At 40.1% G+C, this 17,731-nt stretch overlaps 4 protein-coding genes across 4 annotated transcripts; 3 read left to right on the forward strand and 1 right to left on the reverse strand.

Annotated features, from left to right (window-relative positions):
* Positions 1–402: 402 nt before the first annotated feature.
* LOC131978610 (olfactory receptor 10J4-like) lies at positions 403–3,123 on the reverse strand. The gene is made up of 2 exons (XM_059342319.1): positions 2,181–3,123; positions 403–470 (listed from the first exon to the last, which is right to left on the reverse strand). The coding sequence occupies exons 1-2, from the start codon at positions 3,121–3,123 to the stop codon at positions 403–405; spliced, it is 1,011 nt and encodes a 336-aa protein (XP_059198302.1).
* A 1,745-nt stretch (positions 3,124–4,868) lies between these two features.
* LOC131978611 (olfactory receptor 10A3-like) lies at positions 4,869–5,834 on the forward strand. Its single transcript, XM_059342320.1, has one exon. The coding sequence runs from the start codon at positions 4,869–4,871 to the stop codon at positions 5,832–5,834; it is 966 nt and encodes a 321-aa protein (XP_059198303.1).
* A 6,110-nt stretch (positions 5,835–11,944) lies between these two features.
* LOC131979398 (uncharacterized) lies at positions 11,945–15,271 on the forward strand. Its single transcript, XM_059343364.1, has one exon. It carries the CDS (start codon positions 12,133–12,135, stop codon positions 15,007–15,009), a length of 2,877 nt encoding a protein of 958 aa, XP_059199347.1. The 5' UTR covers positions 11,945–12,132; the 3' UTR covers positions 15,010–15,271.
* A 1,005-nt stretch (positions 15,272–16,276) lies between these two features.
* On the forward strand, positions 16,277–17,194 carry LOC131979411 (olfactory receptor 6N2-like). Its single transcript, XM_059343382.1, has one exon. It carries the CDS (start codon positions 16,277–16,279, stop codon positions 17,192–17,194), a length of 918 nt encoding a protein of 305 aa, XP_059199365.1.
* Positions 17,195–17,731: the final 537 nt, after the last annotated feature.

The following is a 17,731-nucleotide window of genomic DNA, read 5'->3' on the forward strand; positions in this document are numbered from 1 at the left end:
CAGTACAATCAGGGTTTCTGTTTTGTTTTTTTCTGTTTGCTACACAGTTTTAATCTATTTCAGTGATCAAAATCACATGTATCGTTGCAAAGGGTACACAATTGCTTCTGTAACTGGAATGACATCCAGGTAATAACACTCTGTCTACACTGAGGATGTAGCATGAGCAGCATGCTAGTAGAGCAGCAGCAGCTTCAGGCCGCTTCAGGCTTATTATATATTTATTAAGAAATATTTTAACAAGAAAAACTATTTTAGTTTAACATTGAGAATCACAGTTAGAAAATAGAAACATACCACACGTTCTGTGCTTATAGATGGAGCAAAAGAAAACCAATGTATATAGCCTATATTACTATATTGGACTCTGAATTGCCCGTAGGTGTATATGGTTTTCTGTCTCTATGTGTTGGCCCTGTGACAGTCTGGCGACCAGTCCAGGGTGTACCCCGCCTCTCGCCCAATGCAACCTGGTGTCACAGAAATCCGTGAAATAGCCACGGATTTCACTGAACTCAAAATCCGTGGAATAGCCACGGAATCGCTCAAATTTCCGTGAAACTGACACGGATTTCGCTACAATGCAAGTTAATGACAGTCATATCCCGTGGCTATTGGTTTGTTCCAAGTCACGTGACTTTCAAGGTCCCAGCGGTCAGAACAAAAAACATGGCGGACAGTTCTCTCATTTTTAGTGAAAAATCAATATTTTGACTTAGTTTCTGCATAAAAATGGATTTTGATCACATTTCTAGCGAGAAATATATGTTTTATTTTCTAAATCTTCACTCAGTGAATGTACATAATCACTTTGTATGTTGGAATAGCCACGGGATATGACTGTCATTAACTTGCATTGTAGCGAAATCCGTGTCAGTTTCACGGAAATTTGAGCGAATCCATGGCTATTCCATGGATTTTGAGTTAAGCGAAATCTGTGGCTATTTCACGGATTTCTGTGAGACCATGTTGCCCAATGCTAGGCTGGGATTGGCTCCAGTCCCCCGCAACCTGAGTTCGGATGAGTGGTTGGGGTTAATGGATGGATGGATGGTTTATTATATTGGGATTTGCACAGGCTGTTCTCATCAACAGTTCGAGGTTATGCCTACAAAAAGTAATGCAAGTCTACTAGATTGAAACAAGCCAAAGGACAAAAGTTGAAGTAGCTCAACATGACAAGCTTTATCATTACAGAAGTCTTTGGAGTTCTTGTGTGATGACATAATATGTTTCATTGCTGTTTGTGTTGCCTGGCCCCACATGGTCATACATTAGAGAGAATATTTAGTCCATCAGTCTTTATAGGCAAACAATAGTTAGTGGTGTCCTGGACACACCCATAATGGATCCTGGAGTTAGGCCCATTGTAATTAGCAATTTTGAAGGGGTGCTGTCATACCATAACTTTTTACACATTGCTTACTGAATATCAGATTTGATTTAAACTAAGCTGAGAACTCAGTAGGAAAAGTTTTACCTCTGGCCCTTTTGGTGTGACCAGATGTAAGTTCAGAAGATTACCAAGATCATTTAGGATCCTGGGAAATCTGTACTTAATATCATGGAAATCCATCCAACAATTGTTAAGATATTCCACCAAAAGGAAATTGCAGAAAGAGTACAACTACAAATTAACGGAAATTAAAGAAACTCTCTCAAGCATTCCTGAGATATTACATTCAGGAGAATGCAACAGAAATGTCACATACAGGGACCCTGACCTTTGACTTTTACAATATGGTATATTGTATTGTGATCTATAATTTGTGACATATCAAAAATATGAAAATAAAATATTCCCAAAAAAGAGAGAAGAAAATCTCTCAAAAAGCCAGACAGCCATCCAGGGTAAATAACTTTAATGTACTTGAAGTGTGTACAGTGAAGGTGTACTATCAAGGTCCTAGATATCTGATACTTCTCTTTTCCTAGAATCTAGGAAAAGAGAAGTATCATATCTATTGATTTGTGTCCCAATCAAATAAACGTGATTGAAACACCCCTCATCTCAACTGAAACCAAAGCATGCAAATTTAATCATTAATATTGTAATCAAAGGTTACATGCTCGCCACACATTTCACTTTGTGCCATGAAGTCAATTATACATAGTTCTTGTATATGGTTTATTTACACTAAATTATCACATTATTATTGTGGATTCTGGAAATGTCTTACATAATTTATTTTTAGTTTGGAGTTTAAGGCAGACTATCTTCAAAATGTGTTTTCTAATTTCTGGTAATTTAAGTCCATATACAAGAGGATTACAAACTGGGGGAATGATAATAAATTCCAGTGACAAAATTTCTACTAAAAATTGATTCATTTGTTCAAGATTTTGTCGGCTCAATGCAGCATCACTAAATGATGTGAGTGAATAAATCACAAATGAAATAATATGTGGAAAACAACTCTGTAATACTTTCCCTCTGACCTCTAATGATTTTTTCCAACAAGCAATCACAATTCGTAGATAGGTATAGAAAATACAGGCAAAGGGAATAAAGGCTATAGCTATGCCCCCCAGTACAGCAACAATGCTGTTAACAGCAGTGGTAACACATGATACTTTTACTACATTCCAGCTGGCACAGTATAACTTGTATATCTTATTACCACATAGAGGAAGCCTGACAACTGTATCAATGCTCATTGTAAGGTAACAGGCTGGACAGACCCAAGCAAAAAATGTCAATGTGTAGACAGTTTTAGAGTTCATCTTTCTGTGATAGTGTAGAGGATGACATACAGCAACATATCTATCATATGCCATAATACTAAGGATGGTCAGTTCATTAAAAGCATATGTGTAAATAATAAAGATCTGAGTGAAACAAGCATGACGAGAGATCAAATGAGTGTCAGACAGAAGATCCATGAGAAATCTGGGGAAGAAACCAGTAGAACCATACAGGGAGTTGAAAGACAGAAATGCAATAAAAATATACATGGGTTCATGTAGTGTTCTTTCCCGTATTATTATCAATATCATGGCAAGATTAGCAGACACAATAAAGCTGTAGAGCAGGAGGAAAAAGACAAGGGCCAGATACCGGTAGTGTCCGATGTTCATGAATATGGTGAGGTTAAAGTAAAAAGAGAAAGTGCTGTTTTCCATTCTATCAATCAACTCGTCTTTCTGTTTAGAGAAAACCAGTCTGTTGTGTGTTTATATCTGTTCTTGTTCAAGCTCTATCATTTTTTTTGAAAACTCAGCAGTGGTACAAAACTAAAAAGGTTTCACTATTGAAAGATTTGAAAAGGAAAAATATACATGTAAACCTATTTAGTAATCTATATTTTGCACTTTGGTTGTGGTAGCTGTAAAGACAGATAAACCACAACTGAGTGTTCAGGGAGGTGTTTAATGTCTTTTATCTTGTCAAGCAAGTCCATGTCATCACATTATCTCAACTCTGGAGGATTTTGAAACTTCATGCATGATGCGTGATAAACTTTCTGATAGAGCTGGGGGAGGGTTGTTTGTTTTGGAAAATGGATTTCCAATCAATTTTAAATGGATTTCCAATCAATATTGTACAGACATTCATGGCCCACAGAGGATGAATCCTGCTGACTTTGGTAATCCCCTGATTTTCCTCTAGCAGGTCAAAGTTTTCTAGGCCCTATATAAAAATCTACATCGAGAAGATGTATTAATCCTGTTCTTGAACTGCCATCAAGTAGTCTCAGTTGGCCCCAGCACAGACTGCAAGGAGCCATCAAAAACCAATCTATGCATCTTTCACCTGTACAACTGGAAAAGATGACTTTTTAAATTTAGGGAACCAGAATATGATTGAGGCTGCACAGGAAAAATAGTCAAGTTGCCCACCAAAATCCCCAACAGCATTAGCATTGTCGACAAATCATCATTCCAAAGCTCCAAAGTTGCCAGTCTAACCCAATACACAGTTATTAGGGAGGTTCAGTGTAACACAGCAGCTACGAAGTTTATTAAAGGGGACATTTTAATGCAGATTTTGATTCTTGACTGTCTTGACTGGCAGAGTACAAACAGCTATGTCAGACTTAATTCGCAAAAAGCAATCCCATCTCCTGTTTAGCGCATTGACTATTTTTCAATAAAGACAAAAAACACCTCAATTGAGCAAAAAAAAATTTTTTTTGCCAGCCAGATATCAGACATGTGGCTTCAAGTGTCATCTGCACAGCTGTGTTAAATATTTCACACACAGAAAAACATCATCAGGAGAAATTCTCTGAGAAACGTCAATGACTGTACAAAGATTTTAGCCAATGCCTCTTGTCGATGTAGACTTTTGTTGTTTTACTTTTTATACAGGGTCGGTGAAAACTTTGACCTGCTTGTGGCACGAGAGGAAAATCAGGGTATTACCAAAGTTAGCAGGATTCATCCTCTGTGGGCCATGAATGTCTGTACAAAATTGAATGGAAATCCATTTATAGTATATATTTCAGGCTAAACCAAAGTAATGCATTGACCAACACACCAGCATCACCATCACTAGTCATGCCACTAGTGTATCCAAAACAAACAACCCTCCCCCAGCTCTATCAGAAAGTTTATCATGCATGCATCAGAGTTGAGATAATGTGACGACATGGACTTGCTTGACAAGATAAAAGACATTAAACACCTCCCTGAACACTCAGTTGTGGTTTATCTGTGTTTACAGCTACCACAACCAAAGTGCAAAACATAGATTACTAAATAGGTTTACATGTATATTTTTGCTTTTTAAATCTTTCAATAGTGAAGCCTTTTTAGTTTTGTACCACTGCCGAGCTTTCAAAACAATGATAGAGCTTGAACAAGAACAGATATAAACACACAACAGACTGGTTTTCTCTAAACAGAAAGACGAGTTGATTGATAGAATGGAAAACAGCACTTTCTCTTTTTACTTTAACCTCACCATATTCATGAACATCGGACACTACCGGTATCTGGCCTTTGTCTTTTTCCTCCTGCTCTACAGCTTTATTGTGTCTGCTAATCTTGCCATGATATTGATAATAATACGGGAAAGAACACTACATGAACCCATGTATATTTTTATTGCATTTCTGTCTTTCAACTCCCTGTATGGTTCTACTGGTTTCTTCCCCAGATTTCTCATGGATCTTCTGTCTGACACTCATTTGATCTCTCGTCATGCTTGTTTCATTCAGATCTTTATTATTTACACATATGCCTCTTATGAACTGACTCTTCTCAGCATCATGGCATATGATAGATATGTTGCTGTATGTCATCCTCTACACTATCACAGAAAGATGAACTCTAAAACTGTCTACACATTGACATTTTTTGCTTGGGTCTGTCCAGCTTGTAACCTTACAGTAAGTGTTACTACAGTTGTCAGGCTTCCTCTATGTGGTAATAAGATATACAAGTTATACTGTGCCAGCTGGAATGTAGTAAAAGTATCATGTGTTACCACTGCTGTTAACAGCATTGTTGCTTTGCTGGGGGCCATAGCTATAGCCTTTATTCCCTTTAGTTTGATCTTGTACACGTATCTACGAATTGTGATTGCTTGTTGGAAAAAATCCTCAGAGGTCAGAGGGAAAGTATTACAGAGTTGTCTTCCACATGTTATTTCATTTGTGATTTATTCCATCACATCATTCAGTGATGCTGCAATGAGCCGAGAAAATCTTGAAGAAATGAATCCCTTTGCAGTTATTATTTTATCACTAGAGTTTATTATCATTCCTCCTGTTTTAAATCCTCTCGTATATGGCCTTAAACTACCAGAAATCAGAAAACATATTGTCAAGATATTCTGCTCAAAACCTCAAACAAACAAAAAATCACGTAGAACATTACCAGAGTCTTAACTGCTCAGGTTACTGTTGTGTGTTGTGATTAAACATCAAAAAGCCATGATTAATGTCCAAGCAATTAGACAAAACATCTTGTGTCCTGTTTTTTTACACTATGATAAGACCTAGGTTAATTGATAATGTCTACCTAAATTCTGTTTGATTACAATAATCCTGATAATATAATTTATGATACAATGGTGTGCAATCATTACTCATAACATAGTCTGATAAATGTGCATGCTTTGGTTTCAGTTGAGATTGATATGTATTAACCCTTTGATGCACAACATATTGACACCCCTTCTAATGCACAACATGGGTCAAAAATGACCCGCATTCATTTCCACATCTTCAACTGTATCAACAGCTAACTAGCTAATTACTCGTACCTTTGATATGAACTTACTCTCAAGGTAAACTAAACCTAATAACATTTTATGTACGGCTATCTTTCACACTTATCAAATATTTTGTTAGGGTAACATTAGAACAACTGAAAAAAAGCAAGACTTCCGTGTTCTAGATGTGTAAAGGGAGCTGTGCTGAGCTGTAAATATGTTCATACTCCCAAACAAAGGCATTTTCCCCGCCAAATTCCATTATAAATGCATGCAGGTCATTTTTGACCCATGTGTGTAAACTTGAAGTAGAAGTCCAAAAGCTGTGCTTGTTCAAAAAGTAGGAAAGGAAAAGGATGATTTGTGTAAAAAACAAACAAAAAAAACAAGATATTTACTAAATACATGGAATAAAGATGTATAATAGAAACACTCAGCCAACATAGAAAATGGATACGGGTCATTTTTGACCTATGTTGTGCATTAGAAGGGTAGTGACACAAAAAGGGATTTTATTCAAAAATGAATAAAGGAAAACATGAAATTAGAATGTATGATGATCAAAAACAAACTAATTGAGGAAAACCTGGAATACTGAATGGTGAAATTAATTTATTGCAAAGATATAGAAAATAAAAACTCAGTCGAGTCACTTTAGACCCATGTTGTGCATCAAAGGGTTTTTGGCCTTTCAAAGCCATATCGGTTATCGGCTGTCATACATGTGCCGTTATTAAAAGTTTTTTTTACACAATATATCATGCAGGAGATGTTGCTTGGCGAGATTTAGAAATGGTGTGAGCTATTCTTTTTTCATTCCTTTTTTTTTTTTTATATACAGCATTTGACTGGAACTGAACATATATACATATATATAATGATGTTTATTAAGCCATTTCCTTTAATAGAATTGGCAGTGTGATACCTTTTTTGTATAATGCATAATCATGTATAACAATATTTAAAATGAAGTTTTATGTTTGAGAAAGTAGCTCTCTGGGTATATTTAAAGAGTTGTGAAAAATTGGTGAACAGTCCACATAAAAAGGTCTAATTTAATTCCAGAATATACAAAATAAAAATCACAAGACATACAGAATGCTCTGTCTCACTAATACAACTTAATCTAGCAAATTAATTAATTAATTATTAATTAACAACACAAAGCAAAGTAAAAAGTGAAGTCTGATTTTTCACATGCAATTTTTATTTATTTGCTTATTTATTTTTATATACTTTGAGGTCATGACCTGTACTTTCGTGTTGCAACTGATGACAACATAATAAAGAAACATTTCTGAAAAGCTGGAAGTCTCACAGTTCACAGCTACAGACCATCACTCACAATGATGAAGCACTGTAGCCAGCATAACATATGGAAATTATTGATCTTAAAATATCCCAGAATAAATTATTGCAGTGTTATATTTACATTTAGTGCAATCTTTATCAAATTATTTAGAGTTGTTTGTCTGCTAAATGTGCAAAAAACAGCAACTGTTTGACAAAATAAAAAAAACAGTTACATGTTTAAAACATGACTATGTGACTTTAATAGAATGTACATATTTTGATATCATACAATATATCAATATATAGCAATATGTCAATATATATATCAATATGTCAATATATATATATATATATATATATATATATATATATATATATATATATATATATTATGGCATGCCGTTCAGGAAATTAATCTTTGAATATATTGAATGAATTCTTGAATATATGGAATGAAACTTTTAATATATTGAATGAATTCTCGAATATATGGAATGAACCTTGAATATATGGAATGAACCTTGAATATATGGAATGAAACTTTGAATATATTGAATGAACCTTGAATATATGGAATGAAACTTTGAATATATTGAATGAATTCTCGAATATATGGAATGAACCTTGAATATATATAATGAAACTTGACTGACGTCATCAAGGCACTGCCATCTTGTATTTTGCTGCCGCAATAAGTGAGCATGAGTCTGTCTGGGAACCTTGTGGCAGCAACACTGACCAATGAGGATATTATCAACTTATTGTCAAGTGCTTGTATGGGCCACAATCCTCCCGATAGTACCCGTGCCCAATACAGTTCTCCTGACGAAGAAGTTCGCTCCCTTTTTAATCTTTTTAATTAGTTAATCACTCATTAATATGACGGCGGACAGACGGGAAAATAAAAGTCCCGTCAAAATAAAAGTAGCGTGCTAACTTATTATCAAGCACAATAAAGAAAAGAAAAAAACACTTATCATCATGCACTAGTATAGGCTACTGTTCTCTTTCTACACCCAGGCATGGTTCACATTTATTTTAGTCAGTCAGTTTAGTCATACATAATTATTATTGATTATTAATTATAATCATAACTAATGCCATGGAAGCTATCGCTATGAAAGAGTTTGTTTATTAAATTTTTTTTTCAATATAAATGAAGTAGGACATCAAAAGATTCCCTTTGATTAGATAGGCTATAGCACACTCAGAACATTGTCATATCATTTAATTACAGCAATAGGCGGCGGGTGAGCCTGACGTTTGGGAAAGCTATCTGACCACATATTATACAGAGCAACGGGTCGCCGGTGCTGCTGATCGCTTCTGAAGTACTTTTACGTTGTTTATCTAATCACCATGGCAACGCGTTGTCACTAGCACAATGTGCATTCACACACTAAAATAATAATAGCCTAATTATGTATCACGTTCTCCCAAAGAACCAGCTCTTATAGTTTCACTTGGTTAAAATAAACTTCCACTTGAATTACGTTCCCTGCCTAAATAAAGAGCATCTATAAAGTCACAAGCAGAGGTCCCCATCACGCACAGTCAAAACTGACACGGCTTCAAATCATAATAATAGTGTTACTGTTAATATTCATTGAAAATGAGAATTTGTGAAGTTATCGCTTCAGTGCTGATGTTTAGCCACAGGCTGGCGCAGTTATTACATAAAAAGTTGATCGGAGGAGACTCAACCAGGCTCTGTGTTCATGTTCTGGCTCAACAAAACCTTTTGCCTCGGTCGGAGTTAACTGGTCTTATTGTCCGGCTCTGAGCTTTGTGCTCTGTACACCTTCTCATCAAAGGAGCTGCGATCGCGAGCAAGCTTCCCCCATATTCCAGGGATTTATTATGATGCAGCTGCTGCGTTGCCATGGTGATAAGATAAGCAACGTAAAAGTACTTCAGAAGCGTTCAGCAGCACCGGCAACCCGTTGCTCTGTTTAACGTGGTCAGATAGCTTTCCCAAACGTCAGGCTCACCCGCCGCCTATTGCTGTAATTAAATGATATGACAATGTTCTGAGTGTGCTTTAGCCTATCTAATCAAAGGGAATCTTTTGATGTCCTACTTCATTTATATTGAAAAAAAAGTTAAGTAAACAAACTCTTTCATAGCGATAGCTTCCATGGCATTAGTTATGATTATAATTAATAATCAATAATAATTATGTATGACTAAACTGACTGACTAAAATAAATGTGAACCATGCCTGGGTGTAGAAAGAGAATAGCCTATACTAGTGCATGATGATAAGTGTTTTTTTTCTTTTCTTTATTGTGCTTGATAATAAGTTAGCACGCTACTTTTATTTTGACGGGACTTTTATTTTCCCGTCCGTCTGCCGTCATATAAATGAGTGAGGAACTAATTAAAAAGATTAAAAAGGGAGCGAACTTCTTCGTCAGGAGAACTGTATTGGGCACGGGTACTATCGGGAGGATTGTGGCCCATACAAGCACTTGACAATAAGTTGATAATGTCCTCATTGGTCAGTGTTGCTGCCACAAGGTTCCCAGACTGACTCATGCTCACTTATTGCGGCAGCAAAATACAAGATGGCAGTGCCTTGATGACGTCAGTCAAGTTTCATTATATATATTCAAGGTTCATTCCATATATTCGAGAATTCATTCAATATATTCAAAGTTTCATTCCATATATTCAAGGTTCATTCAATATATTCAAAGTTTCATTCCATATATTCAAGGTTCATTCCATATATTCAAGGTTCATTCCATATATTCAAGAATTCATTCAATATATTCAAGGTTCATTCCATATATTCAAGAATTCATTCAATATATTCAAAGTTTCATTCCATATATTCAAGAATTCATTCAATATATTCAAAGTTTCATTCCATATATTCAAGGTTCATTCCATATATTCAAGGTTCATTCCATATATTCAAGGTTCATTCCATATATTCAAGAATTCATTATATATATATTCAAGGTTAATTCCATATATTCAAGAATTCATTCAATATATTCAAAGTTTCATTCCATATATTCAAGAATTCATTCAATATTTTCAAAGTTTCATTCCATATATTCAGGAATTCATTCAATATATTCAAAGATTAATTTCCTGAACGGCATGCCATAATATATATATATATATATATATATATATATATATATATATATATATATATATATATAGCGCCATGTGTGTCTGTACAACAAGTTCTCCAACCTAACCTCACAATTTGTGGCTCCTTCTAAAATAGCACACATAGCTCACAGTCATCATACATACACGCATACACGGTTGTATAAAAGGCTGCAGTTTCTGGGAATTTATTTTATAAAACCACTGACCTAGGTTTAGGGCCAAAAAAATCCTGGTTATGAGTTATAAAAGCTTAAACAGTAAATAAATGTATGTAAATGCAGGAAATAATGTAGTTACAAGGGACACATGACTATCGTAAGTTATGTAAAACAAATAAGTTACGTTCAAAAACTTGATTCATATAACTTACTTTAACAAGGTAACTTACATTAAAAATTATTTACTTTTGATTTCATACCAACTGCGCTCTCCTGGGTGAAAGTCTGCTAGCTAGTTGACCTCTGACCCCAAGAAGTTAGAATAGTTTTTTTAGTTTTCAGACACAATCCTGTGTCCCGGAGGTGGGCTGCCGGGGGTTTGCCAGCCACTCCCTGAGCAAAGCCTACGGCACACTAGGCATAACGGGTGTCAACCGTAGAAGGGCCATAGGCAACAATGTGGAGGCAGCAGAAAAAGCCTCCAGATGGCTCTGGTTAAAAAGGGGAGAGCAGTGGTTGTAGTGGGTGTAGCATGCCACTTGGACACAGGCCGAGATTTGATCACCTCGGTCGGGTCGCCTGGAGGAGGGTGTCTGTTGCAAGACCCGAAACACCCAGTGAGTCTAGGATCCAACACTGATGATGTGTCCAAGGCTGTGCATCAGTAGATGTATTGTTAACTGAAACCTCTGGGAGCACCAGTGACAACCAGGAACAGACTGGGTGACGACCACGAAAAGGGTGGTGACATCTGGAGAGACAGAGGACGGCCGGAGAGACGGCAACCTGGGGTGGGGAGGGTTGGCAGCCCAAGCCACTTCTTCTGAGAGGAAGAACCCAAAACAAGCTACAGACACGACAAAGGGAAAATACCCCCAGGGGTGCCCGAGAGGGGGGGAGGATGAGCACCCCAACCGGACGGATCTAAGAACGACGACCCAGGACAACGGAATAACGACAACGACAGTACAGTGCATCTGCGGTAAAACCTGCAAGAATCAGAAGGGTTTAAGAATACATCAAGGCAGAATGAAATGTTTGGCAGCGGCAACGTCGACACAACGCACAGAAGTCACTTCTGGTCAGACGCAGGAGGAGCTAGGCCCGGAGGCAACCCACAGCGCCCAGAGCCTCCTAGAGTCGCCTACACCCGATGCCAACAGTTCGCATGCCACCCTAAGCCCTGAAGAAACAGCATCATCTCCTAACAATCCACAGAGCCTCCAAAGCCAGCAAGCTCCAACCATAACAACTGGCTCTGTGCCTTCGGCCAGACCAAGGATTCAGTGGCCCCAATCCTCGAAGAGAACTGAGTGGCAGCAGTTCGATGAGGATGTAGATCGGGTCCTGGAAGTGACAGCCAAAGGGGACGTGGACCGTCGGCTGGAAACGATGACCACCCTCATATTGAACATCGCGGCTGAGCGTTTTGGAACCGAAGCACCCAAGCCCACGCCATCGGCCTATGCTCCAAGCCACAGAGCAAGGAGAATCCAGAGTCTCAGGGAAGAGCTTAAGCTGCTAAAGAGGCAGTACAAGAAAGCAGGGGAAGTTGAGAGAGCTGGCCTAGCGGATCTGAGAGCAATTCTAAGGAAACAACTCTTGACCCTGCGGAGGGCGGAGTTCCACAGGAGGAGGCGGAAAGAGAGGGCCAGGAAGAGAACCGCTTTCCTGGCCAATCCCTTCAAGTTGACCAAGCAACTCCTTGGTCAAAAGAGGTCTGGCCGCCTTACCTGCTCCAAGGACACCATCAACGACCACCTCAAAGCCACGTACAGTGACCCTATTAGAGAACAGCCGCTGGATCCATGCGATGCACTGACAATACCACCAGAGCCTACATTGGAGTTCAACCTCAAGGAGCCCTGCCCTAGTGAAGTGGAGGACGTGGTGCGGAGAGCACGGTCAAGCTCAGCACCAGGCCCAAGCGGAGTGCCGTATAAGGTCTACAAGAACTGCCCAAAGCTACGACATCGGCTTTGGAGGGCTCTGAAAGTGATCTGGAGGAGAGGAAAGATCGCCCAGTCATGGAGGTATGCTGAGGGAGTGTATATACCGAAAGATGAAAAGTCTGAGAACATCGACCAGTTTCGTGTCATCTCCTTGCTCAGTGTGGAGAGCAAAATCTTCTTCAGCATAGTAGCCAAGAGACTCTCCAACTTCCTGTTGGGCAATAAGTACATCGACACGTCAGTGCAAAAGGGAGGAATACCGGGAGTGCCTGGTTGCCTGGAACACACAGGCGTGGTAACCCAACTCATCAGGGAGGCGAGAGAAGGCAGAGGGGATCTGGCGGTGTTATGGCTGGATCTAACCAACGCCTATGGCTCGATACCACACAAGCTGGTGGAAGTCGCACTGGAGAGACACCATGTTCCCCAGAAGGTGAAACACCTCATCCTGGACTATTACAGCAAGTTCAGTTTGAGAGTCTCCTCTGGCGAGATGACATCTGACTGGCACCAGCTGGAAGTTGGCATAATCACTGGGTGCACAATCTCAGTGACCCTATTTGCGCTGGCAATGAACATGCTGGTCAAGGCAGCTGAACCAGAATGTAGAGGTCCCCTCAGCAAGTCTGGAGTAAGGCAACCTCCCATCAGAGCCTTCATGGATGACCTAACGGTGACAACAACAGCTGTACCAGGAGCCAGGTGGATCCTCCAGGGGTTGGAGCGCATCATGGCGTGGGCTCGCATGAGCTTCAAACCGGCAAAGTCCCGGTCTTTGGTTCTGAAGAAGGGGAAAGTGACAGATAGATTCCGCTTCAGCCTGGGACTACATCAGATCCCATCAGTCACTGAGAGGCCAGTGAAGAGCGTCGGAAAGGTCTTCACCTGCAGTCTGAAGGATGCAGATTCCATCAAGGCAACCAGTGCTGACCTGGAGGGCTGGTTAAGGACAGTGGACAAGTCTGGGCTCCCTGGAAGATTCAAGGCCTGGGTCTACCAGCATGGGATCCTCCCAAGAATCCTCTGGCCTCTCCTCATCTACGAGGTCCCAATGACAGTGGTGGAAGGTTTTGAACAGAAGGTGAGCAGTTATCTGCGAAGATGGCTGGGATTGCCACGCAGCCTAAGCAGCATTGGGCTATATGGGAACACCAACAAGCTCAGGCTCCCCTTCAGTTCAGTCAGAGAAGAGTTCATTGTGGCACGGGCACGGGAACATCTGCAGTACTCTGGATCCAGAGATGCCAAAGTGTCCGGGGCAGGGATTATTGTGAGGACAGGGAGAAAGTGGAGGGCAGTCGATGCGGTCCAGCAAGCAGAGTCGCGACTGAAGCACAAGGCCATCCTGGGAACAGTGGCACAAGGCAGAGCCGGACTGGGGAGCCAACCAGCAACCAGATTCGACCGAGCCAGCGGAAGAGAGAGGCAGAGGTTGGTGCAGGAGGAGGTGCGAGCTTCAGTCGAGGAGGAGCGAACCAGCAGAGCAGTGGCCATGCGGCAGCAGGGCGCCTGGATGAAGTGGGAGCAGGCGATGGAGCGGAGTGTCACCTGGAAGGACATCTGGCAGTGGAATCCCCAGAGGATCAAATTCTTGGTCCAGGGGGTTTACGATGTCCTCCCAAGCCCATCCAACCTGTGCATATGGGGCAAAATAGAAACACCTGCATGCCCCCTGTGTTCCAAAACAGGGACACTGGAACACATCCTGAGCAGCTGCTCCAAGGCGCTGGGGGAGGGCCGGTATCGTTGGAGGCACGACCAGGTCCTCAAAACCATCGCTGAAGCAATCAGCAAGGGGATCAAGGGAAGCCGATACACCCAAGCCACAGCCAAGGCCATCCGCTTTGTCAGCGAAGGACAAAGGCCCGGAAAAACACCACAGAACGGCTCTACGGGTTTGCTCTCCACGGCCCGAGACTGGGTGATGACAGTAGACCTGCAGAAGCAGCTGAAAATTCCATCACACATCACCCAGTCCAGATTGAGACCAGACATCATCTTGACCTCAGAGGCCACCAAGCAACTCTTATTGCTGGAGCTGACGGTTCCCTGGGAGGAGAGGATGGAGGAGGCCCAGGAAAGAAAGAGGGAGAAGTACCAGGAGCTGGTGGAGGATTGCCGGAGGAACGGGTGGAAGACCAGGTGTATGCCAGTGGAGGTGGGCTGCCGGGGGTTTGCCAGCCACTCCCTGAGCAAAGCCTACGGCACACTAGGCATAACGGGTGTCAACCGTAGAAGGGCCATAGGCAACAATGTGGAGGCAGCAGAAAAAGCCTCCAGATGGCTCTGGTTAAAAAGGGGAGAGCAGTGGTTGTAGTGGGTGTAGCATGCCACTTGGACACAGGCCGAGATTTGATCACCTCGGTCGGGTCGCCTGGAGGAGGGTGTCTGTTGCAAGACCCGAAACACCCAGTGAGTCTAGGATCCAACACTGATGATGTGTCCAAGGCTGTGCATCAGTAGATGTATTGTTAACTGTTAATTGTAATTTCATTTTCATTGTGATATGTTTGGAAGAGATTGATTGATAAAGTTCTGAAAAGATGTCTGTCAAGAATAAATCACATTGTCACAATCATTTCATGGAAAGAGGTAAAAAAGATGTTATTCCAACTTTATGGGCGACAGTTTATATGAAAATCATGCAGTTTTATGTAAGGTGCTTTATTTACTGATTATGCTATGATGGCATAATTCTCTGGAGTAGAAAACCTGTGATGGTGTGTGGAGGCAGACAGCATAAAAGACTGTTGCTGTGTTCCAATACCCATACTTCCATGAGTACACTTAAATGCAGTACACTATCCGCACTCACAAGGTACACAGATTTCAGCAGGTGAGTGTTGTTCCAAATCTAATACTCCGTGATGCACTTACCGGAAATGACGCTCGCGACGGCCGCCGCGGCTCGTCACCCGCGAAAAACTTCCGGCTTTAAACGGCGAAAAAATTATCCTTTGTGTTGTTTAATCTTTACTTCTACAATCCGGCAATATGGCTCCATTAACGCAGCAAATGTGGAAAATGTGCCGGCGTCGTCGGCCGCCATTACAAACATTTTTTTCGAGCTGAGCGGCTCCGCCTGGCTCCGCCTCTTCCGCTACGTAGACAAGATGGCAGCCGTTGAGTGCGTATAGTGTACATCGTTCCACACTCAACGTTTTGACCGTTATGAGTACAACATCCGGGTCCTTTAAGTACACTTCTTTTCACCGCGATTGGAATCGGAACACCCTGCGTACTCAAGCTAAGTACAGTGAGTACGGTAAGTATGGGTATTGGAACACAGCATGTGAACTACTATCACACCTTTTGTCTGTCTATAGATCCAACCAAGAGCAAAATGTAGAACACACCTGGCAAGTATTGACCATTAGTTCAGTAAGTATAGTGAAACCATTGTAGGTTTTATAGAACATCTTGTTACAATGCCTCTACTTTATCACACAACTGCTTTCCTTTACACAGATTCTGCGCATTCTGTCATATCAGATGAGTGAATTCTCAAGACAAGAATGAGAGTTTTACCAACAACAAAGAGGAAAATACAGAATTATTTGTTGCTGATTGTATTTGTAAGTGAAATGGAAAACAGCACTGTTTCATTCTACTTTAACCTCACCATGTTTGTGAACATTGGTCACTACTGCTATACAGCCTTTCTTTTTTGCCTACTGCTCTACAGCTTCATCCTGTCTGCAAATCTTGTCATAATACTGGTGATATTTAGAGAGAGAACACTGCACAAGCCCATGTATATCTTCATTGCATGTTTATCTGTCAACTCTCTGTGTGGTTCTACTGGTTTCTTCCCCAGATTCCTCATGGACCTCCTCTCTGATGATCACACCATCTCACATGTTGCTTGTTTCATTCAGATCTATATTATTTACTCTTATGGTTCCTATGAACTAACCATTCTTGGCAGTATGGCATATGATAGATACGTTGCTGTATGTCATCCTCTACACTATCACAGAAAGATTACCTCCAAAGCAGTTTTAAAGTTGGCTGCACTGGCTTGGATTTTTCCAACCATCAGCCTCTCATCATGCCTTTATTTGTCTGCCTGGCTTCCTTTATGTGGTAACGAGATACAAAAATTGTTTTGCGCCAACTGGAATATTGTAAAATTAGCATGTGTTAACACTGTTGTCAACAATGTTGTCGGTATGCTTGCGACCATCACTACAATTTTCCTTCCCCTTTTTTTTGTCCTGTATACCTATGTGAGAATTGTGGCTGTTTGTTGGAAAAGCTCAGCAGAATTCAGAGGGAAAGTATTACAGAGCTGTATGCCACATGTGGTATCATTTGTGATTTATTCTATCACAGCTTTTTGTGATATTGCTTTGAGTCGGATTGATCTTGAAGAGATTAATCCATTTGTGGCTGTTATTATGTCAGTGGAGTTTGTTGTCATTCCTCCGCTTCTAAATCCTCTTGTATATGGCCTTAAATTACCAGAAATTAGGAAACACATTTTAATGATGTTCTCTTGATTTGAAACAATCTCTTAAAAACAATGATTATATATTTATGGTTTCATAAACACGGGCTATGGGAACACAAGGGTGTACAGAAGTTAAGAATAGCATGTCAGTGCTAAGAAAAACATGTTATTTTACTTAACTCTCATAATAAAGCAACCAATGGATGTAAATCAGATTACAGGCTTACACAATAGCACTTGCTCCCTAAATGATATGACTGTGAAAATATTAATGGCTTATGTTTTATGTTCTCATGATATTTAATGAAATTAATTCTCTAGTATCTGTTTTAGACATACTACACTACTCTATATTACTTCATCATGAACTGGATTAGATGACAATATGGTAAACTGAACATGCTATTTCACATTTTTTTTCAAATTCAAATGTTACAAACAAAGAAACATTTTTACAGCTTTACTGCTACGGAAATATTATGTTTGAATAAACCATAAATAAATAAAGCTTAGATAAAGAAAAGAAAAGTTAGTTAAATTACCTACTTTCCAGAGCCATGACTATTTCAGAATCAGAATCATCTTT

Source organism: Centropristis striata, chromosome 10, assembly GCF_030273125.1.
Source record: "Centropristis striata isolate RG_2023a ecotype Rhode Island chromosome 10, C.striata_1.0, whole genome shotgun sequence".
NCBI lineage: Eukaryota > Metazoa > Chordata > Actinopteri > Perciformes > Serranidae > Centropristis > Centropristis striata.